The 24,441-nt window shown below is 42.1% G+C and overlaps 1 protein-coding gene and 1 long non-coding RNA gene across 3 annotated transcripts; one reads left to right on the forward strand and one right to left on the reverse strand.

Moving 5' to 3' along the window:
- The first annotated feature begins 150 nt into the window (after nt 1-150).
- LOC131499324 (uncharacterized) lies at nt 151-4,042 on the forward strand. Its single transcript, XR_009255805.1, has 2 exons — nt 151-606; nt 2,951-4,042. It is a non-coding gene; the product is annotated as an uncharacterized LOC131499324 (long non-coding RNA).
- Nucleotides 1,744-23,352, reverse strand: LOC131499320 (ATP-dependent RNA helicase DDX19B). 2 transcript variants are annotated; one of them, XM_058707250.1, is made up of 12 exons: nt 23,278-23,352; nt 13,294-13,342; nt 12,341-12,394; nt 11,485-11,620; nt 11,076-11,168; nt 7,509-7,611; nt 6,857-6,971; nt 4,425-4,602; nt 3,834-4,071; nt 3,119-3,281; nt 2,440-2,631; nt 1,744-2,053 (listed from the first exon to the last, which is right to left on the reverse strand). In XM_058707250.1, the coding sequence occupies exons 1-12, from the start codon at nt 23,347-23,349 to the stop codon at nt 1,992-1,994; spliced, it is 1,455 nt and encodes a 484-aa protein (XP_058563233.1). In that variant the 5' UTR covers nt 23,350-23,352; the 3' UTR covers nt 1,744-1,991. The 2 variants fall into 2 exon arrangements, with proteins under 2 accessions (XP_058563233.1, XP_058563232.1); XM_058707249.1 differs by lacking the exon at nt 23,278-23,352 and adding an exon at nt 21,055-21,494.
- Nucleotides 23,353-24,441: the final 1,089 nt, after the last annotated feature.

Consider the following 24,441-nt stretch of genomic DNA (forward strand, 5'->3'; position numbering starts at 1 on the left):
AGATAACTAGTTACTCCTACTCTTGAATCTGAACCATATCCCTTCCCATTTTGTTTAGATTTAGGGCTACACAGTAGACTGGTTATACATGTTGTGAGAAGGTGGGAAGGGAATCAGCCTGCAGCCTTGTGAGGAGTCTATACTCCTTTAATTATTGCCTTTGTTTTTAATTGTTTCACGGTTGGTCCACAGCACTGCAGGAGGTGGGAGACATAAAATTTCTTCTTACAAGAAGACTCCCAAGGTGGGTCAGAGTTGGCCAGAAGCCCAGAGAAGACTCTATAGTCAAATGCCAACTGGGGAAATGTAGTAGGATTAGCAGTCTGTTGGTCTCTGCAGTATCTGTAATGTCAGATTAAAGGAACCATCTGGAGGCTGGCATTGGCCCCTTCCCTTCCCAGGTATCCAATCTGGTCCTAAAACACAGAAACACTTAAAAGGATAATCTGGGATTGGAACAGTTCTCATCACAGAAAATCCTTCTTCCAAGCCTGGGCCTAGTTCTGTATCAAGGTCAAAGAGCTGGAGAGAAGTCCTTTTTGCTGGAGTTTCAGTTTCATCTCATCTTTGCTCTGTGTCTCTGTGGGTACCATCAGCCTTGGCCAGGTAGGAAATGTCGATTACTAGTATTTGCTCTAACTGTTCTACACAAAGATGCTCAGTAAGAAGGAAGCCAAGTCCTTGGCAGTTACTCCTGCCTTACACAGGTAAATGGCTAGTCCATCTAGTCCCTTATTGCATTGTTTGTATTCCAAGAACTGTGAGCTCAGACTTTCAGAATCCCTTTACAATCAAGACACCAAATATCTGAAATCATTCCCAGCTCTGAGAAATTTGCCTTCTGGGATCTGGAGACAAAGCCAGTATTTGTCACACTATTGCTGATCACTTGTAGAACTGCCTTGAGGCTGGTCATTAGCAATTTGAAGCCATAATTTTCACTGAGGATCCAAACCTTAAATCACCTTTTATTTGCCTGGGACTATGAAGGGGTCAAGGTGACACCTGGGATATAAAAAAGATGCTGCAAGTGCCTGTAAGCCCAGGCTGTGTGGCAAGCTAGGGCCACCACCACCTCTCCACTATGACTTTACCACAGGCCTTAAGCACAGGCAATGGACCCACTGGTAATCAGATGTGCACTATATACAGACTGCACCTGCTGATGAAAACCACGAGGTCGTGGTCCTGCAACACAAACCTGCATACACCAAAAGCCCCAGGTTGACATTTTGGTCCATGCTGTGGGCAACAGGGCAGGCGGGACTGACAACACTCAGATAAGGTGCCCCACCCCCAGCTCACAGGCCTCATGCCATACTCCAAACATGATGGCTGGCTTATCACCTATCTTACTTGGGATCTCTCTCTGTCTGTCTCTGTGTCTCTCTCTTTTTTTTTTTAACATTTATTTATTTTTGAGAGAAAGGCAGAGTGCACGCAGGAGAGGGGCAAAGAGAGACAGAATCCAAAGCAGGCTCCAGGCTCTGAGCTGTCAGCACAGAGCCTGATGTGGGGCCCGAATCCACAAACTGAGCTCATGACCTGAACTGAAGTCGGACACTTAACCGACCAAGCCATCCAAGCGCCCCTATCTGTGTCCCTCTTCATCTCTATTCTGTCTGGACGCTGGTCTTAACGCTCCTGGCCAGAGAATAGGCAGGGGCTGCTGCAAAGATCTTGAACAAGTGATTAGCCACAGCATCTAGACGGGGAAAATGCTGGCCAAAAAAAAAGACAGAATTTCAAAAGGTAAATTTCTGTGTATTCACACCTAATCTTCAAGAGTTGTATAAACAATTTTTTTCTACCTTCCCCCATCATTTGCACAATTTTTGTCTAGTCCAAACGTAATTTAAAATGAGGTAGGTAGTTTCTCTCTCCTCTGCCTCCTCTTCTATGTGGCGACTGTCAAGGCCTGAGCCGTGAAAGCACCAGTCTCCCGTGCAGGGGGAGCACCAGGGGTGGGCACTGGTGACTGACGGAGCTTCTCAGTTGGCTATTTTCTCAATCTCATCCAAATCATCTGTGTCCAATCTTTCTATTTTCTTATCTGGGGAGAAAAAGAGAATTCACAGAGACATCAACACGGGGCTATCATGAAAACACACACCTAGGGAAGGGACAGCACAGCAGGGAGGGAGGAGGCAGACAGGTTTCTGCCCCCATGCCAAGCCTCTGGCCACAGCAAACTTTCATGAAACCCCACGGGCTCCTGGTGCCTGAGCACGGGACAGAGCCCTAGGCCCTTCATGCCTGGCCAAGGGGGCACTGTTGTTCGAGTTCCTGACCTGAACTCACCAGGTGTGCTCTTCGAGAACTTCCACATTGTAGGAAAGGAGGGGAATGCGACAAGGACAAAGGCCTCTCGAGGAGGCCCCAGGAGAACCTGCCCCTCTAAGGAAAGGGCCCTGGCAGGGGACACTCCCAGGCACTCACTAAAATGCTCCTGGATTCTGTTCAGGATGTTCATGCTGTGCTTGCTGTCGACCATGTTCACTGCCAGGCCCCTCTTGCCAAAGCGGCCCGTGCGCCCGATCCGGTGCAGGTAGGTCTCGTTGTCTGGGTTCCCATCCTTGTCCACGGGAAGGTCAAAGTTGATGACGACAGATACCTGTTCAACATCAATACCTGCACGAAAGAGGGGTGGAGTCAGGACGGGAAACAAAAACCACCACCCACCAGGCGAGGCTGCCACACGCCAGCATCAGGTGGAGGAAGAGTCTGGGGCAGGCCAGCTCTGGGATTCGGGGACCGGGGGCACGCAGCAGAATCCAGAGGGAAAAAGAGAACTCTGGCAGGTGCTAACAAAATTATGACATCGCCAGAAGAGAGCCTCTGCTAGATACAAGAATCTGGAGATGCGGCCGAAACTTCACTAGGGGCCCCCAGGAGAGCAGGCACCATTCACTCTAAACCAGTCACTGCCTGTTTCCTTCCACCACATCAGGACTCCTGGCTTCTGTGAACGTTCTCATCTGCTGGGGGAATCCAGCCTCTCCCAGAAAACAAAGTCAGCACCAACCCCAGCTGGACTCCCCGAACCATCTGAGCGTCCCGTGCGGGAGCACTGCTCTCGCCATCCGGAGCCTGGCGAACAGGCACATTCTCTGCTCACCGCGGGCACACACGTTGGTGGTCACCAGCACCTTCTCTTTGCCCTCTCGGAAGCGCTCGATCACCGCAGCCCTCTGCTCCACCATCATTTCGCCGCTCAGCAGAGCCACCTGGTGGCCTTCTTTGGAGAGCTCTGCTGCCAGCCAACTAGCCGTTTTGCGGGTCTGGAGTGAAAAGAATGGTTTTAAATGGAGATACCTGTAAAAATAAAAACAAAAACAAACCTGCAAAAAAGTGGCTTGTTTCCATTAAAGTACGTGAAAGCCTGCTGAGTTCAGCCACCAGGGTAGGCTTACCAATTTTACAAAGACAATTTTAGCCATGTGAATTTTTTTTGGATGAATTACTTAAATCATCTTAGTGTTCAGCTAGGAAGAGTGTGGTAGGAGCCAAATATCTTCATTCTCAAATAGTCTATATTCTTAATGTTATATAATCATTTCATTGGATGTTATCTGGAGTTTTTCCCAAGGTATGTCTAAGAGGTGGGACCAAAGAAAAGTTCAATGCTTCACAGTCTTTCCCTCATAACTCATTATAGTCTGAGGAGAATATGCCCTGGGGCAGGTGGAGGTGCTTCATCATCTCCTTTCTGGCCACACAGAGGACGCCCAGTCCTCCTCAGCACTGAGGTGGAGCTGGCTGAAGGGAGGGCCAGGCACACCCTCCAGTGGAGCTCCTCCCCCCGCAGGCCTGCTGCTGCCACTGCTACTCACGTGGCAGAAGATCATGGCCTGAGCAATGGTGATGGCCCCGTAGAGGTTACACAAGGCCTGGAACTTCTCATCTCGGTTACTGCACAGGACGTAATACTGCTTGATGGTGTCCAACGTCTCCTCCTCACGCTTCAGTTTGATAATGTTTGGGTCTGGGACCACTTTCTGGGCAAATTTCCATACAGAGTCTTCAAAGGTGGCAGAGAAAAGCAGCATCTGGCAGTTCCTGGGCAGCATCCTGCAAGGGAAGACCCAGGTATGTGGCATGACCCCGAGTCTTTCCCTGGGAGGAACAGAAGACAGCCACCCCAGGCTTGGATGCTCTACACGCCGGGGAAAGAGGCAAAAGGGAGGAGAACAGCAGGGAGGAGGCAAGAGCAGCCATGGGACAGGCAGGGGGCTGGTGTTAGATTCCCTAAGTCTCCTTCCTCAACCCATGGTCAGCGCTGAGGAGCAAATGGCCTATCAAACAAATGCTTCTGGAAGCACTACAGTAAAGAACCTGATAGGAGCAAGAAGTGTTTGAAGTAAAAGGAGAAGATGCTGTAGATCAGGAGGCTGAGACGTTCCTCTTGGCTCAAGAGTTCCTACCTCTGGATGCGGATGCTCTGGTCTTGGTGGCCCTGAGTAGCTATCATCACGTCAGCCTCATCCAGAACAAACACCTTGATCTTCTTAGGGTCAATGAACTTGAGCTTGGAGCACCAGTCCAGAACAGTCCCAGGGGTGCCAATGACAATGTGTTCACTGATCTTCTGACCTCTTTCCACTGTGGAGACAAGATGTTTTCCGTGGGTATTTCCATGGAAAAGCCTGCTTTCCTCTCTGAGAAAAACCTAAAGCTATGATGTATTTTAATGCAACTGTTTTTATGTTTGCCTTACTGTTTTAAGGAAAGGCTATGATATCACCACAGTATTTAATAATGCTGAACAGATAAGGTAAGGATATACACAGTGAGAAGATGAAAGCCTCTTCAGTAGCGTTCTTTTCCATTCTCTGTAGTCATCCAGTTCTCTTTCAAGGAGGCTCTGTCGTTATCTTTATTTCTTCTCTGTCAACATCATTCCCCCAGCCCAGGATGGCACTTCTCCCAAGCAGACTTTCACAGCACTCTCTCCAGTGCACTCTGTCCCTCAGCTACCTTAGCATCTACGTCAAACAAGCCGGTTGCCTCTATGCACTGTCTGTCCGGGTCAGTAAACAGGATTCATCATGAAAGGCTTTGCTTTCCCAAAGAAACACAAAATGCCTCTGTTAGATAAAGTGCTTCCCCAGACAAGGCCTGCTGGACCATGGCATGTTCTTGACTGTGTGTGCAGTCTGGAACTTAGAAGATTTGGCTCTTCATTTTGAATTAGATGACACTTATAATTTTTAGCCCTTTGATTACAGTCTTGACCAGACACATGCAAGCTTCCTCTAAACAGTCAAAATTTTGCCCTAATGTAAATGTTGAGTCAATTCAAAGCCAACAAATGCCCCTTCTTACTTCTGTTAAACAAACCAATTACAGCCCCCCACAAAAGTTATTCAGACTCCTCTGCCATTCTAACCCAAATTGAAAAATTTTAAATGTCTTATCATCTTTCACTAAATTTTATAATCTTATTTACTTTTTAGAAACAATTTTAAGTTGGTATTAGGACATTGTACACTGAGTAGATTTCTGTAGTCACAGTTACAGGTTAGTGGTAAAGATTCACAGGACTTAGCCAAACTTTCAACAAGACTTTTTTTAATTACTTAAATATTGTTAATTTGTTGTATAACAAAAGTAGGAAACCTGAATAGGGGGGGAAAAAAGCTCCAAACCAAAAAAAACCTCTTAAATACAGAGAACAAACTGGTGTTTGCTGGTGGGGGGGAGGTGGTGAGTGAGGGAAGGTGAAATAGATAGAGGGGTTATCTTTTACATTTAATCCACTTATCTTGATAAGCATTGAGAAAAATAGAGAATTGTTGAATCACAGGGGTGCCTGGGTGGTTTGGTTGGCTAAACGTCTGACTTCGGCTCAGGTCATGATCCCAGGGTTTGTGAGTTCGAGCCCCACATTGGGCTCTGCACTGACAATGCAGAGCCTGCTTGGGATTTTCTCTCTCTCTTTCTCTCTGCCTCTCCCTCACTTGTGTGCTCTCTCTCAAAAATAAATAAACTTAAAAAAAAAAAAGAATTGTTGAATCCTTATATTGTATACCTGAAACTAACAGCACTGTACGTTAATTACAATTAAAAAAAAATGAAATGCCAGAGTTAATTGTTCATATTCTAGAACATTTTTTGTTCTTCTAATGACATTAAGAAGAAACTAGGCAATTAAATCCAAAATGTGCAACATTTTATAAGCAACTGGTCTGGCCTGTTAAAAAAGTCAAATGTACTGGGGGAGAAGATGTAGGAACTATTCTAGATTGAAGGAGTGCATATCCACTAATTTGATCTTGGTTCAAAAACAAAGCAGCCACAAAGAAACACTTTTGGGGAAAAATAAAATGGACTAGATACCAGTTCTTAGAGAATCTGCTAACTCTCTTGTGATAAGGGTTTTGTGGGTATGCTGAAGAATGCCCTTATTATGAGATGCACGCTCAAGTATTTAGGAATAAAGATCCACAACATCTGCAATATACTTTCAAATGGTTCCCCCCCAACACACACACACACATACAGATAAAGTAAATATGGCAAAGTGCTGAGTTTTTGAGTGTACGTAAAGGGCACGTGTGTTATCTTTATTATTTCACCTACTGTGTATGATTTGAAATTTTTAAAATGGAAGTTGTTAGGGGAGCCTAGGTAGCTCAGTCAGTTAAGTGTCCGACTTCAGCTCAGGTCATGATCTCACAGTTCATGAGTTTCAGCCCCGTGTCAGCTCAGAGCCTGCTTGGGATTCTCTCCCTCTTTCTCGCTCCCTGCCCACCCCCCTCACTTTTGTGCACGCTCTTTCTCTCAAAATAAATAAACTTTTAAATAAAATAGAAGTGGTTAGCCTAATGAATTAGAATCACATATTCATACTCACATTTATTGCCTCGGACAGCATAAGCTAGCTTCAGTTCAGGGTAAAATTTGCCCATCTGTTCAATCACTTTTCCTGTTTGCAGGGCGAGCTCATAAGTTGGGGAGAGGCACAGACACTGGCAGGGAAAGAGTGTACAGTGAGATCTCAAGGGCAGTGGGGAACTACCGTCAGGACTTAGTTATTCCTCCAGCTGACGCTGAAGAAGGGTATGTAAATTAAAGTGCACACCATTTGATTTTTTAAGCTGCAAAGTCATAAGCTAGAATTCTGAAGGGTCAGAACTCTGGCTGGGTAAAGACCGTTGAAAATAGCTATTGGCCACAGGAATATAAAAACCCCCATATGAGCAAGGATCTGAAATTCCAGTTGGAGATTAGCTTCCTTTTCACTTACTCAGAAAGTTCTCAGAACTTTCCAAAGGATGATACTTTCTTGCAAGTAGAGGTGCCAAGTCTGTCAGCAGTATCCCAGAACTGGCAAACCACGGAGAAAGAACAGGATGTGTGTGGCTACTAGAAAATCAGCCATATTGCTTGTGCTCCACAAGGGGCTCTGGTTTATGTAAAAAGTAATAAGCACCTTGGCTTTTATTCCATCAAATGTAATTTCTAGCTACATGTTAGCAGAAAATCCAAATTTACCAAGCCCTTACCTGGGGGTATCTATTTGCAGGTTCTACTTGGCTGAGCATGGCCAACACGAAGGCAGCTGTTTTACCAGTGCCAGACTGAGACTGGGCAATTAAGTTCTGTGGGCTGCACAAGAAAACAAACTGTTTAGGAGTGTAAATCTCAAGTATTCTCTTAGTTAAGCACAATGAAGAATAAGGCTTAGTTTACAGAAGGAGGCTTTGATTTCCGCAGTGGAGTTACACATCCTAGCTCCACAAACAAAGCACCACAGAGAGACGACTATGGTGGGATTCAAAGCACACTCTGTATCTTTTGTTCTTGATACAGCAGCCAGTGAGTGATTCTTTTAAAACGTGAGACCGCTTATGTCACTCCTCATTTCATTCAGAATAAAAGTGAAAATGCTTCTGTGTTACAATCTGGCTCCCTAGTGGTTCTCTGTTCTCAGCTCCTGCTACCTGCTCCCTTAATCACCTACTCCACCACAAAGGCCTCAGTGCTGCCCCAAAAGCATGCCAGCCATGCCCCCATCTCAAGGTTTCTGCACTGGCTATACTCTGCCTGGGGCAACTGTTCCAGGTGACAACATGTCAACTCTCCTCTCCTTCAAGGCTTTGCTCGCACATCATCTACTTGATGAGATCTGACCCTAACACTTGATTAGAATTGTAACCTACTTTGAAATACCTTAAAGAATGATATATTGGTGGATAGATATGTGATGAAGTATAATAAAATGTTAGTGACAGAATCTAGATGATGGGCATATGGGTGTTCACTATAAAATCCTTTCAATTTTGTTGTAAGTTCGACAATTTTCATAATATAAAGTTGGGGGAAAACTGCAATTCGTTTCCTTGGTATTCCTCATCTCCCCTACTATGCTCTGTTTTTCTCTTTAGCATTTGTCACCGTTTTAACTTTTATTTATTTTAGTACGTTTATTTACTGAGAGAGAGCAAGAGAGAGAGAGAGAGAGCCAGCGAACGAGTGGGGGGACAGAAGATCCTAAGCAGGCTCTATGCTGACAGCAGAGAGCTCAATGCAGGGCTCAAACTCATGAACCATAAGATCATGACCTGAGCCGAAGTCAGACACTTAACCAACTGAGCCACTCAGGCGCCCTATTACCTTTTTTTAAAAACAGCTTGTAAATGTACAATTCAGTGGCATTAATTACATTTAAAACTTATATCTTTTAACATGCTATATACTGTATATTTTATTTATTTTTAATAAAAATAAATGATCTATATTCCAGAGTAAGCTCCTTATATAGGGCAGGAATTTTTGTCTGCTTTGTTTACTAATGTATCCAAGGATCTACAATAGTATCTGTTACATACCTGTACTCAATACATATTTGTTAATGAAGAATAGTACTAGATAGTTCTCTTAGGTCTCTTCTAACATTGATGATTTAAAAATTGAGCATCTATGAAAGCATTAAGATCTCTAGGGGCACCTGGGTGGCTCAGTCAGTTAAGTGTCTGACTTCGGCTCATATCATGATTTTACGGTTCATGAGTTTGAGCTCCACATTGGGCTCTGACCTGACATTGCAGAGCCTGCTGGGGATTCTCTCCTGTCTCTGCCCCTCCCCTGATCTCTAAATAAATAAATAAACTTAAAAAAAAAAAAAAGATCTCTAAACACAAATGATCAATGTGAAACAAATATTCCATTTATTCATCTCTATGTTCAAAGTGTCAAGCTAAAAAGCAACATTATTCATCATGAAAAAAGTCACTATTATGACATGGAACAAAGAAAATGTTAAGAAAAATACAGACCTAAAATATCTTTTTTTTATTTACTTATATTTTATTATTTTTTAAGTAGGCTTCATGCCCAGTGCAGAGCCCAATGCAGGACTGAACTCACAACGCTGACTTCGTGACCTGAGCTGAGATCAAGAGTTGGATGTCTGGGGTGCCTGGGTGGCTCAGTTGGTTAAAGTCAGGTCATGATCTTGGCTCAGGTCATGATCTTGCAGTTTGTGGGTCTGGGCCCCACGTCAGGCTCTGTGCTGACAGCTCGGAGCCTGGAGCCTGCTTCAGATTCTGTGTCTCCTTCTCTCTCTGCCCCTCCCCTGCTCACACTCTGTCTCTCTGTCTCTCTCTCAAAAATAAACATTAGAAAAAAATTAAAAAAAAAAAATCGGATGCTTAGCCAACTGAGCCACCCAGGCACACCCCCAAAATATGTCCTTTTAGACCATAGGAAAAGGAGTTTCAGGATTTAAATTATATGCAGCATAATTTTACATAATCATATATAATGTAGGGATTTATTTTTATAAAGAGTTCCTCATGCTCTCAAACCTTGTTTCTCAAAATGTGGTCTGAAACTAGCATCATCATAATCACTTAGAAGCTTATTAGAAAAGATGAACTTTAGTCCCCACCTCAGATGGAGACTGAAATGAGAATCTGTATTTTAATAAATTCCTATGAGATTCATATGCCTATGCAAGAGTGAAAAGCACTGCACCAGAAAACAACTGGTAATTACCCTATTCTGGTCTTTCAGAACACTGGTTTTTGCCTGTTATATTTGACACAATAAATTTTATATATCCATCTAATGAAATCATAGTGTATATGAATGATAAATGTTTATTTATCAACATAGAAAGATGATCATCTAAGTTTTCTTTTTTTATTGTGTGTTTCTAAAAAAATTTTTTTAATGTTTATTTATTTTTGAGAGAGAGAGGGACAGAGCACAAGCGGGGGAGGGGCAAAGAGAGACAGGGAGACAGAGAGTCCAAAGCAGGCTCCAGGCTCTGAGCTGTCAGTGCAGAGCCTGATGCGGAGCTTGATCTCATGACCCTAAGATCATTACCTGAGCCAAAATCAAGAGTTAGACGCTTAACCAACTGAGCCACCCAGGTGCCCCTAATTAAGTTTTTAAAAAGCATTTGAAGATTTTATATGGTTCCATTTTTTAAAAAAGGTATAGGGGGACCTGGTGGCTCAGTTAATTGAGTGTTGATTTCAGCTCATGTCACGATCTCATCGTCACAGGATCAAGCCCCTGTCGGGTTTTGCACTAGGTGTGAAGCCTGCTTGGGACTTAGGATTCTCTCTCTTCTCCCCCTTTACCCCTTACCCAACTGCACACATGATAAAATAAAAAATAAACTAGCTTTAAAAAAAAAAAGGTATGGGACGCCTTGGTGGCTTAGTCGCTTAAACGTCTGGCTCTTGATCTAAACTCAGGTCACGATCTCACGGTTCATGAGATTGAGTCCCACATCAGGCTCTACGCTGACAGCGTGGAGCCTGCTAGGGATTCTCTCTCCCCCCCACCTCTGCCCCTCCCCTGCTCGTGCACTCTCTCTCTCTCAAATAAATAAACATTATTAAAAAAAAAGGTATAGCTATAGATATGTAAGTTTACATAAAAAAGTCTAGAAGTCTCTAAATGTTAGTGAGGGGTGGAGACTACAAATGATTTTTATTTTTCCTTGTTTTCTAGCTTTTCTAAAATAAGCATGTATTACTAGTATAGTTTTAAAAAGTAATATGATTTTTAAAAAATGGAATATTAAAAAGAGGACAGAGTTGTATCAGGACACATACGGCTCAGCAAGCATCAAAGGCAATGCATTCTCTTGTATCTTGGATGGACGGTTGAAGCCCATGGCATAGACTCCCTGGAGAAGCTGTGGTTTCCTAGGAAAACAGTTAAAGATGAAAGTCACTGTCTCTTTGGTTGAGGAAAGAAGCCAAATATCTGAGGGATTTCTTTTTCTCTTTCTTACTGTTGTTACACACATTTTATTTACAACTAACAATACTTGAATTATGTGAAACTGAGCACAATTCACATTACCTGGCAATTTTACTTAATAGCCCAAAGCAGCTAAATTCTTTTATTAAACTTGTATTAGCTAAAAATGTTCTGCTGTGATGAAAAATACATATATAATAGGACTAGGATCTCTATCTAAACACAAAGGGGAGAGTCAGAAAGTAAACAAACACTCACAGCCGAAGCTCCTCAAAGGACTTCACAGAGTAGAGCGGGGAATTTGGGTCCCGCTGGAGGACTTCCACTTGGTTCGTGTTATCGACAAGGTTGCTTCTGATCAGCTTGTTGAGTAAAGACTGGGCAGCTCTGTCTTCTGTCAGGAAAAAAAGAACAAAGAATTTTATTTTATTTTTTATTATTTATTTTATTTTTAATTTTCATTTTTTTGAGAGCAAAGAATTTTAAAAGGCCATGAAATCCACCATGAATTCATCTGAATTTACTTGCCATTGGCATTTTAAGCAGTAACATGTATTTGTGCTAGGACTTTATCATGCAATTCGGCCTCATATCCCTCTCCAGGATCTATTCCAAACAACTCTCCTTTCTGGAGGTTATCTATTCTTCCTATGTGTACCTAAGTATTTACTCCCCAATCTATGCTCAATAGAAAATTAAAAATTATTAGCTTAACAAACACATCATAGCAATAGGAAAAAAAACCCCAGAAATTAACAAAGTTTATATTTTGATATCATATAAGCTATTTCTATCTTGTTATCTATGTTTAATATGTCCAAATATCATTAACTTTATTAGACAATGGGGATGCAACTTAAAATTTCTTTTATAATACCCTGTACAAGATAATCATTCAGGGAATATTTCCTGCTGCTGGAGTCCATCAGTGGTTCAAAATAAAATTTCCCTAAAATGTAAACAATGAAAATTCTTTCAACAACTATGTTGAACTTTTATTAGCACTGTGGCTCCCATTAAAGTCAAACCAAGTTGGGCATAAAAACAAAGCCATGTAACAATCTATGCTCTTAAGACTGTAGAACCTTGTGGGTATAGCTCTAGGCTGTGTTACCTTTCTCTTCTTCATCTGCCTTCTCTGAATTAGCATTGGTCTTGACAACAGCACCTTTATCAGACACAAAGTGGCCGTCATTCAGTATCACATCCCATACCCAACAGCTGAGACAATTCAAATTCTATGAGACACTAGAAATGTAAAGGCCTGGGGAGCAGAAAAATAAATGAGGAAACCAAGCCACAGATTAAAACATTTTATTGTTCCTAAATAAATAAAGGTATGAAACAATGTTTCTAACATTTCAATTCTTTCCTATTCCAAGTCCTCTCACTATACCTCAAACAAATGTGACTTTCCCTCATATCATCAATATTTCTGAAATGTTATAGAAAGATGATCACAGCAGGCAATGATCACAAACCACCTTGATGTTCAACAGAGGAAATCATATTTCATCAATATATACACGCTATAATGCCATTAAGATTCTATGTATATAAACTATTGATTAATAGAAATGCATATTCAAACAATGTTGTCGTTACCAAAAAATATACAGAAAAAGATTGTAAGTAAATTTGGAATGAGGTTAATGTTCCTATTCCCTCCACCCCGCCAGTAATTTTAAGTACATCAACAAAAATTTAATGGATTTTTGGTAGATATGATTTTAGATAATGACAATAGTTTAATTCTCAGGTTGCTCATACTTTGCCTCTCTCATCTCAAATTGAGGAATATTTTGAAAAAACAACAAATAATCTTTGGCAGTATATTCTCATGGACAGCAATCAATTTGATCACTTATAAGTCAATTAGGCATCCTCATGCTTATATTAAGCACAGTACAAAGCAAAACAGTCCAGTTTAATTCCCAAATCAAACAACTGCCAGTATCTGTCAGCCCCCTTCCTGGTACATATATAATTTGTTTTCCAGACAGTTGTTATGTCACAGCAGAAATACTAAAGGAAATCACATGTGCTTTCAAACTAGCTTTTACTCACCATTGGCTTCTGGTTTGATTTTCTCTTCCTTAAGATGCAAGTTGCTCAACTAAATGGAGAATACGGAGAGGGGGGGAAAGTGTCAGGAAAATCACTTAAAAGATTGTGAATCAACAGAGCCTCCCCAATGAAGCTAGGGAGAAATGAGCCACACTCAAGACCTATTCATTAGGTTGTTCTGCTGGGCTCCTTTTGTTGACTAAATGAGTGAGAATAAACAAAATGTCCCATAAATACAGCAAGAGAAAAAACCTGGTTACACAACAGCTCAAAATCCACACCTCCTAATTATAATCCCTAGAGAGAATTATAATTTGTGAGTTTGCTTAAGGCCCTTATTACAAAGACTCTCTCAGTAGAATACCACTTGAGTTGTCATTCTCTTGTATTACAAACAGGAAATTTTAAAAGATACTGGGAGATGCAGTCACACTTCAGACAGAGAATATCAGGTGGGAGGGCTGCAATGAAAAGCATCTGTAGGTAGGCATCAGTTATGTTGCAAGATATGTTTGAGCCACGGGACCACAACATGCCGATATGCATCCTCACATTCAAGATTTCCTTGTGATGGAAGTCTGATATATGTCTATTTTTTAGTGTTTGTTTATTTTTGAGAGAGAGAAAGAGAGCAGAGTGTGAGTGGGGGAGGGGCAGAGAGAGGGAGACAAAATCCAAAGCAGGCTCCAGACTCTGAGCTGTCAGTACAGAGCCCAACAAGGGGCTTGAACTCACGAACCACGAGATTGTGACCTGAGCCAAAGTTGGACGCTTAACTGAGCCACCCAGGTGCCCCTGGAAGTCTGATATTTTAAACTGAAAACAATCCGGGGCGTCATAGCACACTGTATTATCAAAATACCTAGCAATCTGAAGTGGGAAAGCAAAGAATTCAAAAAAAGAATTATTAGGACTTTGATCAAACACTATAAATTTGGCAGGACTTATCTCCTCTATTAGAATGAAAATACACTTTTATTTGTCAAACCTCAGTAAAAGCTGGGTGGAAAAGAAAATACCTTAAAGACAGGAATGTTTTTTATTTTTACTTGATCTTTGGATCTAGCAGAAAGCAGGTGCTCTAACCACAAAATATTAAGGGGGCTTAGGACATCATCTAGTGAAGGGTGAAAGAATGAAAATGGCTACTTTTTAAGAATTTGTTTAATGTTTATTTATATTTGAAAGAGAGAGAGAAACAAAGTGTGATGGGGAACGGGCAGAGAGAGGGACAGACAGACACAGAATCCGAATCAGGCTCCAGGCTCCAAGCTGTCAGCACAGAGCTCAACGCAGGGCTCCAACTCACAAACCGTGAGATCATGACTTGAGCTGAATTCAGACGCTCAACTGACTGAGCCACCCAGGTGCCCCGAAAATGGCTATTTCTTAAAGTGCCACCTATACCAGCAATTCTTTATGTTTTGAGGTTCATTCTGTCTTTCCTCTAACTCCAAGAAAGGGGAAAGGCAAGAGAGGAATGAAACAGTTGTTTATTTTGATGGGTGGTTAGCTGGGATGGAGGAACCTCACTTCTCTATTGTTGCTAACTGAAAAGGGAGTTTCTGGTGTCTCTGTATGCTTTACTGTTAGGGGATGGAGAAGTGGGGGTGGGGGGGAGGGACACACTGGAGAGACTGGCAAGAAAGGAAATTGTCATAAAGCAGTAAAAATCCTTCATTAATTCCACATGACAGCAAACACACCAACAGACAGTCAATATGAAGCAACCAGTGCAGCATATGATGTATGGCACCGTTCAATGTATTTGAGTCTTCTCTAAAGCACTCCTCCATACCCTGCCAACAAATCTAGTTCAAGTGTAGTATTCAGGGCTGTGGAGAGGGAGAGGGATAGAGATTGGGGGGCCGGGGCACAGAGACAGACGGCCTGACTTACTGGCAATATTTAAACAGTTAATAGCACTCACTCCTAGGGTGATAACTGCTAGCTACAACAAATGATAGGGCTGAGGTACAAATGATTTAAGTATTAGAAACATCTATTACCCTAAAGCATTTTAATTATCAATGATAAAAAGAACAAACCATTCTCTTGCTAATATATTGTTCAAATGGAAGTTAACAGAGTAAATAGTTAAAATAACAGAAATGCAGGAAAAGTTGGTAGCAACAATGTAAGTGAAATTAACAGATGTATCAGGATTCTGGAGAGGTTCCAGCAGAATCTAAAAACATACCCAGGGGGGGCCTGGGTGGCTCAGTTGGTTAAGCATCCCACTCTTGATTTCGCTCAAGTCATTATCTCACATTTCGTGAGACTGAGCCCCACATCAGGATTTTTACTCACCCTCTCTCTCTGCCCCTCTCCTGCTTGTATGCTCTCTCAAAAAGTAAACAAACAGGGGCGCCTGGGTGGCTCAGTCAGTTGAGCGTCTGACTTTGGCTCAGGTCACGATCTCACGGTTTGTGAGTTCGAGCCCCGTAGGGCTCTGTGCTTCCCTCTCTCTGCCCCTTCCCCGTTCATGTTCTGTCTCTCTCTCTCTCCAAAATAAATAAACATTCAAAAAAAAATTTTTTTTTTTTTAAATTTTTTTTTTCAACATTTTTTTTAATTTATTTTTGGGACAGAGAGAGACAGAGCATGAACGGGGGAGGGGCAGAGAGAGAGGGAGACACAGAATCGGAAACAGGCTCCAGGCTCCGAGCCATCAGCCCAGAGCCTGACGCGGGGCTCGAACTCACGGACCGCGAGATCGTGACCTGGCTGAAGTCGGACGCTTAACCGACTGCGCCACCCAGGCGCCCCTCAAAAAAATTTTTTTAAAAAGTAAATAAATAAACAAAAAAAAAAAAAACCTCAGCCCTCACTTGGCTATAAGGACCTCAAAGCCTATAAAGCAAGACCGTGAAGGATGGATTACCCAGTACAGTGTCAGTGAACTGAACAGTGAAATTTATATTAAAAATACAGTTAGTTGGGGCGCCTGGGTGGCGCAGTCAGTTAAGCGTCCGACTTCAGCCAGGTCACGATCTCGCGGTCCGTGAGTTCGAGCCCCGCGTCAGGCTCTGGGCTGATGGCTCGGAGCCTGGAGCCTGTTTCCGATTCTGTGTCTCCCTCTCTCTCTCTGCCCCTCCCCCGTTCATGCTCTGTCTCTCTCTGTCCCAAAAAAAAAAAAAAAAAAAAAAATACAGTTAGTTTAGGGGCATCTGGATGGCTCAGTTGATTAAGCGGCCGACTTCAGCTCAGGTCATGATCTCACAGTTCATGAGTTCGAGCCCTGCATCAGGCTCTGTGCTGACAGCTCAGAGCCTGGAGCCTGCTTCAGATTCTATGTCTCCCTCTCTCTCTAGTCCTCCCCTGCTCGCATTCTGTCTCTCTCTGAATGATTTAATAAATCAACATTAAAAACGATTTTTTTTAATAAAATAAAAAAATACAGTTAGTTTAGATACCTTCCTTTGCTCTATTTACTTGGACCAAAAAGGAGAAACGATTTTCTGATGCAACTTCATCACAAACCATTTTGAAATTAACCAAAAAGCAAAAGAACAAAAACATCCACTTTGTAAGATCCACATTCTTTCAATGCCTTTATTATTTGTTTTTAAGATGTGTTAAAATAATTGAAAACTGTACAGTTACACATTGCATTTTATTCAAAAGCACTTGAGAAAGGATTCTTGAGACAGAAGAAGGAAGATTTAATGTCAAATGAACTATACTGAATAGAGATTGTCTTCGGCAAAATGGTGAAGTCGAGGACTTGAGTCATACTCATCAGTTTTCTAATCTGTTTGCCCTCCTCTAAATTGAAAAGAAGTCTCCAACGGAACAGAGGGGAACACAGTGGAGCCACTGAAGAACAAGGAAATAAATACAAATAGAATCTAATTTTTCTTATCTAAGATGAATAAGGAATGAAGCTTAATGAATATTTAAAATACAGTAACCCTGTACTATACACATCACTGTCACCTATGTCACACAGTACCTGTGGTGATCCTCAGTAGCAGTTCCATAAAGCACAGGGTAACAGAGGTGTCTTTACTCGTTTGCTCAGTGTTAGAATATTGTGATCTAATTTACCTGTGCACGGTTAAGTAGATTCACAAACCTTATCCAGGCTCAACTAACTAATCCATACAATATGGGCAAGTAATTTAAAAGATTCCTGCAAAGAAACTGTGCATTATAGATAATGATAATAATGGCTATTACGCATGTAAGACTTGTAATAGGCATGTCCATAACCCAATGAGGTAACCTGATTATCTTCATTTTACAGATGTGGAAACTGAGGCACAGAAAGGTTAAGCCATTTGCCCAAGGTCACATAACTAGTAAATGATGGACCCAGAATACAAATCCAAGTCTGTCTGGCTACAAAGGCTAAGGGTTTGGTTTGTTTTTTTAAGTTTATTTTATTTAGAGAGTGACAGATAGTGGGGTAGGGGCAGAGAGAGAGAGAGAGAGAGAGAGAGACACGGACAGAATCCTAATCAGGCTCTGCGATGTCAGCACAGAGCCCATTTAGGGCTCAAACCCACAAACTGGGAGATCATGACCTGAGCTGAAATCAAGAGTTGGATGGCTAACTGACTAAGCCACCCAGGCACCCCAAAAGCTAAGGTTTTAACCTCTACACAATGGTGCCTCTCATATATACTACTATTCTCATAGGAAATAATCATTTTAGGGGCAGCTGGGTGGCTCAGTCAGTTATGCATCTGACTCTTCCAGCTCAAGTCATGATCTCACAGTTTGTGAGATCGAGCTCTGCGTCGCACTCTGCACTGACAGCACAGAGCCTGCCTGGGATTCTCTTCCTCTCTCTCTGCCCCTCTCCTGTATGCACTTGCTCACTCTCTCAAAATAAATACATCAACTAAAGAAAAAAAGAAAAGAATCATTTTAAGGATGATACAATGGTGCAGCCACTTTGGAAAAAATGCTGACAGTTCCTCAAAAGTTAAACACAGAGTTATTATATAATCCAACAATGCCACTTCTAGGTGTACACCCAAGAGAAATGAAAATACATGTTCACAGAAAAACTTGTACATGAATGATCATAGCCAGCATTATTCAAAATAACCAAAAAATAGAAACAATCCAAATGCTCATCACTGGACATTGATGAAGGGATAAACAGAATGGGATACATCTAGACAACATAATATTTTTTGGCAATAAAAAGGAATGAAGTACTGACACCTGCTGCAATATGAATGGACCTTGAAAACATTATGCTAAGTGAAAACAGCCAGACACAACAGACCATCTATTGTATGATACCACTTATATAAAATGTCCAGAATAGACAAATCTAAAGAGACAGAAAACAAGTCAGCAGTTGCCAGAGAAGGGTGGGGAGAACGGAGTGACTAAAGTTTGAGGGAACTTTTTGGAGGTGATGGAAATGTTCCACATGCTGATTGTGGTGATGGTTACACAACTTGATGCCTTTGTCAAAATTCACAGAATATGGGTGAGTTTTACTATACGTAAATTATATCTCAGTAAACTTGACTTAAAAACTTTAGAGGGCCAGGGCGTCTGGGTGGCTTAGTTAGTTAAGCGTCCGACTTCAGATGAGGTCATGATCTCACAGTTGTGAATTAGAGCCCCGCATTGGGCTCTGTGCTGACAGCTTGAGCCCGGAGCCTGATTCAAATTCTGTGTCTCCCTCTCTCTCTGCCCCTCCCTCCCCTGTTCACGCTCTGTCTCTCTCTTTCTCTCAAAAATAAACATAAAAAAATTTTTTTAAACAAGCAAAAACTTTATAGAAGGCCAGTCCAAGAGATCCAACATTCAACTAGTAAGAATTCGTGAAAGAGGAAATGAAGAAAAATAAGGGAGAGAAAGCAACAATGAAAATTTTCGAGAAAATTTCTCATAACTTAAGGACAAGATTTTCCAGATTGAAAGGACCCACCCAGTGCCCAGCAAAATGGATGCAAACACATCCATACCAAGACTTATTATCATGAATTTGCTGAATAATGGAGACAAACAGAAGATTCTTCAAGCTTACAAAGGGAAAAACAGGTCACATCAGGAGTCAGAATGGTCTCAGACATCTCTATAACCAATAAAGAAATCTAAAAGGCAATGACACAATGCCTTTAAAATTTGGTAGGAAATTAATTTCCAACCTACAGTTCTACATCCAGGCATATTATCCAAATGATAGGGCAAAATAAGATATTTCCAGAAATTCAGTAGTATCTTAAAAATACTTACTTCCCATACACCTCCAGAAAGCTGATGGATGGCTCCACCAAATCAAGAAAGATGAGAGGCACCTGAGTGTCTCAGTCACGATCTGGCTATTACCGAGTTCAAGCCCCGCGTCGGGCTCTGTGCTGACCGCTCAGAGCCTAGAGCCTGCTTGAGATTCTGTGTCTTCCTCTCACTCTCTACCTCTCCCCACGCTCACTCCTTGTCTCTCTCTCTCTCGCTCTCAAAAATAATAAAATAAACATTAAAAAAGAAAGAAAGAAAGAAAGAAAGAAAGAAAGAAAGAAAGAAAGAAAGAAAGAAAGAAAGAAAGATAGATGAAGAGAGGGGATACAAGAGGAGTGAATCCCCAGAATGAAACTGAAGGGAAATCTGCCCTGTTTTCCTCCAGACCCCAAAATGAGTTCTGTTCTGAACATAGGGAGAACTAGTCCAAAATGAAGGAGGCTAAAAGACGTGGGGGAAATTAAATTAATAGAATAATGTGTCTGAACATCCTGAGATAATCTTAGACAATTAGCAAATAGCTTGGGGTTGAGTTGGTGATAAATACAAAGAACATGAAGAAAAACTGCAAGGCAATTATAAATTCCAAGGAAAAACAAAGTTTTAGAGGAAAGTAAAAGTATTCATAAGTTACTAATTATAGAAACATGAAATACTGATCTAACTAAAATTACAATATAATGAAAAGGTAGGGAATGGGAAAGTGTGCATGTGTGGTGGAGAAAGGAGGATGGAGGAAAGAATCAAAATCAGTAAATACCTAAAACTGAAAACTCAAGAACTAGCAAAACAAATGTGCTATTTAGGGAACAAGGAGGTCAATGATGTAAATCAGTTTCAAGAGAACTATTAGTTGTCTCTGGGGAGGAAAAAATTGGTGGTGGTGGAACCAGTTTTTAAAACTATTTGACTCTGAATTATGTGCTTATAAATTATTATCAGTTATAAAAAATAAGACAAAGTCCTTTTTCTCAAGAGATTCACAGAAATAAGTACTAACAAGTAGGTTCAAAGCACTATCAGAACTTAGAGTGTTTAGGTGGGAAGAATGAATTCTACATAGTCACGTTCAACTCCTATCTTGTTTACTGTGCATGAGGCCCAGAACAAAAGTTAAGGTGATCAGAAGAGGATTTACTGACTGCTGGGCCTAGTAAGTCAATCATTCATTATCACTAAGCATGCTGAGGAAGCACACAAAGATGAGTAAGCCACGGTCCCAGAGTCCAGGAAGTTCAGAATCCAGAGATGGAGAATGACACAAAGGTGATTATAATCCAAGGTTGGGAGTGGGGGGGTGGGGAATGCAGTCTACAATCAGTCTTGATTCAGGGAAGACGAGCAGGCGGCTGAGCTCTTCATCCCTGGGAGCACTCACCTGCTCTTATGTAACCCAGGAGGCGGATGGATAAACAAAGCCGCTCAAAGTCCAGGCTTCATCCCCACACGCACTCTATATCCATCCTGACCAAAGTAGCAACTGTCTTTCCAAGGGAACTGATCGTCGGTCAAAACTGACCCCTAACCCTTTTATGGCTGAATCCAACTCACCGACTCGGCCGCTGCCTCCTGTTCATCCACCGCCAGGGCCCATGAGTCGGTGGCCATGGTCCCAGGCGCCGGTGGGACGCTGGTGCTGGCGGATTCGCTGGCTGGGGAAGCGCGATCGTGGGCTCCGTGGGGTCGCAGCAAGCCCCGCTCCGGCCCCACAGAGGGGGAAGTCATTCGCTTTGGCGCTGGAGACCGGAAGCGGCGCGCCACAGTGACGTCGGAGTCCGCGCCGGCTCTCCCCGCGCCCACTTCTAGCTGCAGCTTCCGTCGCTTTCGGACCCCCACCCTTACCTCTGCTTAGCTCACGTTTTCTTATCTAATGTCCAGAAACACAGACTGAGGTAGGTAGTTGTCTGAAAACACCTAAACTTCTGCCAACTGGCTCTCCAACCCACGAGCAAAACCACATTCCCGCCCAACACGCTGCCACAGCAGCTCACATAAATTGTATCAAAACAGAGCCATTACAGATACAGTAGTCACCAAAATGCATATTGAAACAAAGAGATCTTCAGGTTGTCATTTCAGTGCCCAGGTGTTAGGAATCAGCCATGTCAAACGCCATTTGGTTAAAAATTTGGCAGACTAAAAGAATTACACCTTCAAAAAGACTCAAGGAAGGTGCTAGGGAAATGTGTTCCAGGTAGAGAATCGAAACAAGAAAGAGCAAGGAGGTTTGTGTCTGAAGGACACGATTTCTTTTCTGTGAGTATTGACAAGAGCCAGGGATGAAATTGGTAGGAGGTAGATGCAAAGTGCCATGCAAAGCAGCTTGAGGAGCAAATGAGTTCATTCCAGGAAACTCTTCCCTATCTGGCATGACTTTTGGAGTTAGCTGTGCCTGGTTGGAATCCCAGCTCTCCCGTTTAAGAGTTGAATGATTCGGAGAATTTTTTAAAGAAAAAAATATCTTGGGCTTTTAGAAGAGGTAAAATAAGGATTAAGTGTGACACACGCTTTTCCCCCTAACTGGAAACAAACAAGGTCCTCTTCCCATATTACTTCACTAGAAAGAAGCTGGCATTTTCCTGCAACCTGAGAAAACGAATCCCCATTTCTCTCTCTTTGCCAATATTCCACTTAAGTAAATTAATTTCAAGCAGTAGCAGGCTGTAGAATTTTACCTGTAGAGTATGAGTAAGAATGTTCAGGACATGGTAAAGTATTTCTAGGCAATACCCTATTTGCCATGATTCTTTTTCTTCTGCACCCTTTAGGGTTAATTTGGTGACGTTTTTTTGGAAATCTATAGGTGAGGATGTGCAAAAAGGAAAAGGCAAACACATCCAGGGAAGACATGACCTACATCTCATCATGTCAGAAACAAACTTGAGAAAATTTTGCCAGCAAAATTAAATTGATCACAGGGCTAAAGGAGGTTAACAAATTGTTTTAAAGTATAATGAGATTAAAAACAAATCCAAAGTGTAGGACTGTATATAATAGGATACACTTGTGCAAAAAAATACCTCATATATGCTTGTACATACTATAGAGAATGAGATACAAAACTGCTAACAGTGCCTGCTTGTAGTGAGGGGCTCTAGAAATCTGGGGTGGGAGAAGACTTACATTTCGTTGTGTACATTTTATCCTCTGAAATTCATTTTCCATGTGCATATTTTCTTTTTTTAAAGTTGTGAGTATTTCAGGCAAGAAGGGGAATAATACAATAAACATCTAGATTCCCACCTAGGGCTTAATAAGTAAAACAGTTAACATTCGATTGAAGCCCCCTGTATAGCCATCCCAAGAGACAGCAGCTCTCCTAAATTTGGTGCTTATCTTTCCCATAAATGCTTTTAGCATGGGTTGCTTTTCCCTATTAAGAAACAACCCCCAAACTTAATTAGCGTCAGGATTCTAGACTGTCACTATCCCACACACCAGCACAATGGGAGACAACAGCTAAGAAGCAAACTGGTTTCCAAAGTGGCGCATAGAGAGAGGACCCAGGGTCATAAGAGCAGCTGGATTTGAATTCAGCCTCCTGCATTTACTCCCATGTGACCTTAGGCAGCCTCCAACTCCTCCGAAATTATGGTAAGTACCCACTGCACGGTTCAATTATTCAACTAAGGCTTTTGGTCCAGTGGCTGGCTTATGGCGAAAGCTTGACACATATTAGCTGTAATTACTATTCCTGCCTCTCCAGAGGTGAGAGTGAGGAACAAGCCTAAATGTGTTAAAAAGGGTCTCATTTCTAACCTCAAAGATACTCACATCGCCCACGGGTAGGGCTGGCTGAAAGCGCCCCAGGGCGCGGCCTCGGATGCGGCCAGCAGACCCGGCCATCGCGGCTCAACAGGGCCGTTACCTCGGTCAACGGCCACTCACTGCCCCAGCCTCATTGGCTGAGGTCTGGTTCAGCCAGCCAATCAGCGGAGGGGACGGCCCAGCGTCGGGCAAGCATGCCCAGGTACCTAGGGGCCCTAGGAGCGAAAGACAAGAGTCTAGGCTCCAGCAAAGGGCCCTTTGTGTATTGAACTTTGTCATTTTTTTTGCTGAATATCCAGCTCCTTCCTTCGCTAGGCTGGAAACTCCATGAGCGCAGGGCAGTGTCTGCTTTCCTTAATGTTGACCTTCAGGGACTAATGCATAACAGACCTTCATTTGGTGAATGAATAGATGAGGAATGCCCATCCCCCACATAGATCAAACTTTTAAATCTTTATCTCTGAATAGGTGAAGAAGCTCATTCTCTCGTTTATGTCCTTGCCACTGCAAGTGTGATCTCCCTGCAGCAGTGTAGATATCAGCATCTATGGGAGCCCTTTAGTATTCAGAATCTCGGGCCTCACTCCTAGACCTACGAAATCAGGATCTGCATTTTAAGATACCAGGTGAGGGGCGCCTGGGTGGCTCAGTCGGTTAAGCGTCCGACTTCGGCTCAGGTCATGATCTCACAGTCCGTGAGTTCGAGCCCCATGTCGGGCTCTGTGCTGACAGCTCAGAGCCTGGAGCCTGTTTCAGATTCTGTGTCTCCCTCTCTCTCTGGCCCTTCCCTGTTCATGCTCTGTCTCAAAAATAAATAAGTATTTAAAAAAAAAAATAAGATACCAGGTGATTCCTTAACAACTTACACTTTGAAAACTATTCAGTCATTCCCATTTGTCCTGATAGTAAATAAATGAAAAATCTAAGTCCGTTTTATAGATTATATATATGTTAGTATATATTATATATATAAATAATATAAATATATATTATATAATATATAAATTGTATATATTATATAAATATATATAAAGTATATATAATATATATAAATAAATATATAATAATATATATTACATTTTATTTATTTTTGAGAGATAGAGAGAGAGCACAAATGGGGGAGGGGGAGAGAGAGAGAGAGGGAGACACAGAATCCAAAGCAGGCTCCAG

Source organism: Neofelis nebulosa, chromosome 17 (genome assembly GCF_028018385.1).
Source record: "Neofelis nebulosa isolate mNeoNeb1 chromosome 17, mNeoNeb1.pri, whole genome shotgun sequence".
Classification (NCBI taxonomy): domain Eukaryota; kingdom Metazoa; phylum Chordata; class Mammalia; order Carnivora; family Felidae; genus Neofelis; species Neofelis nebulosa.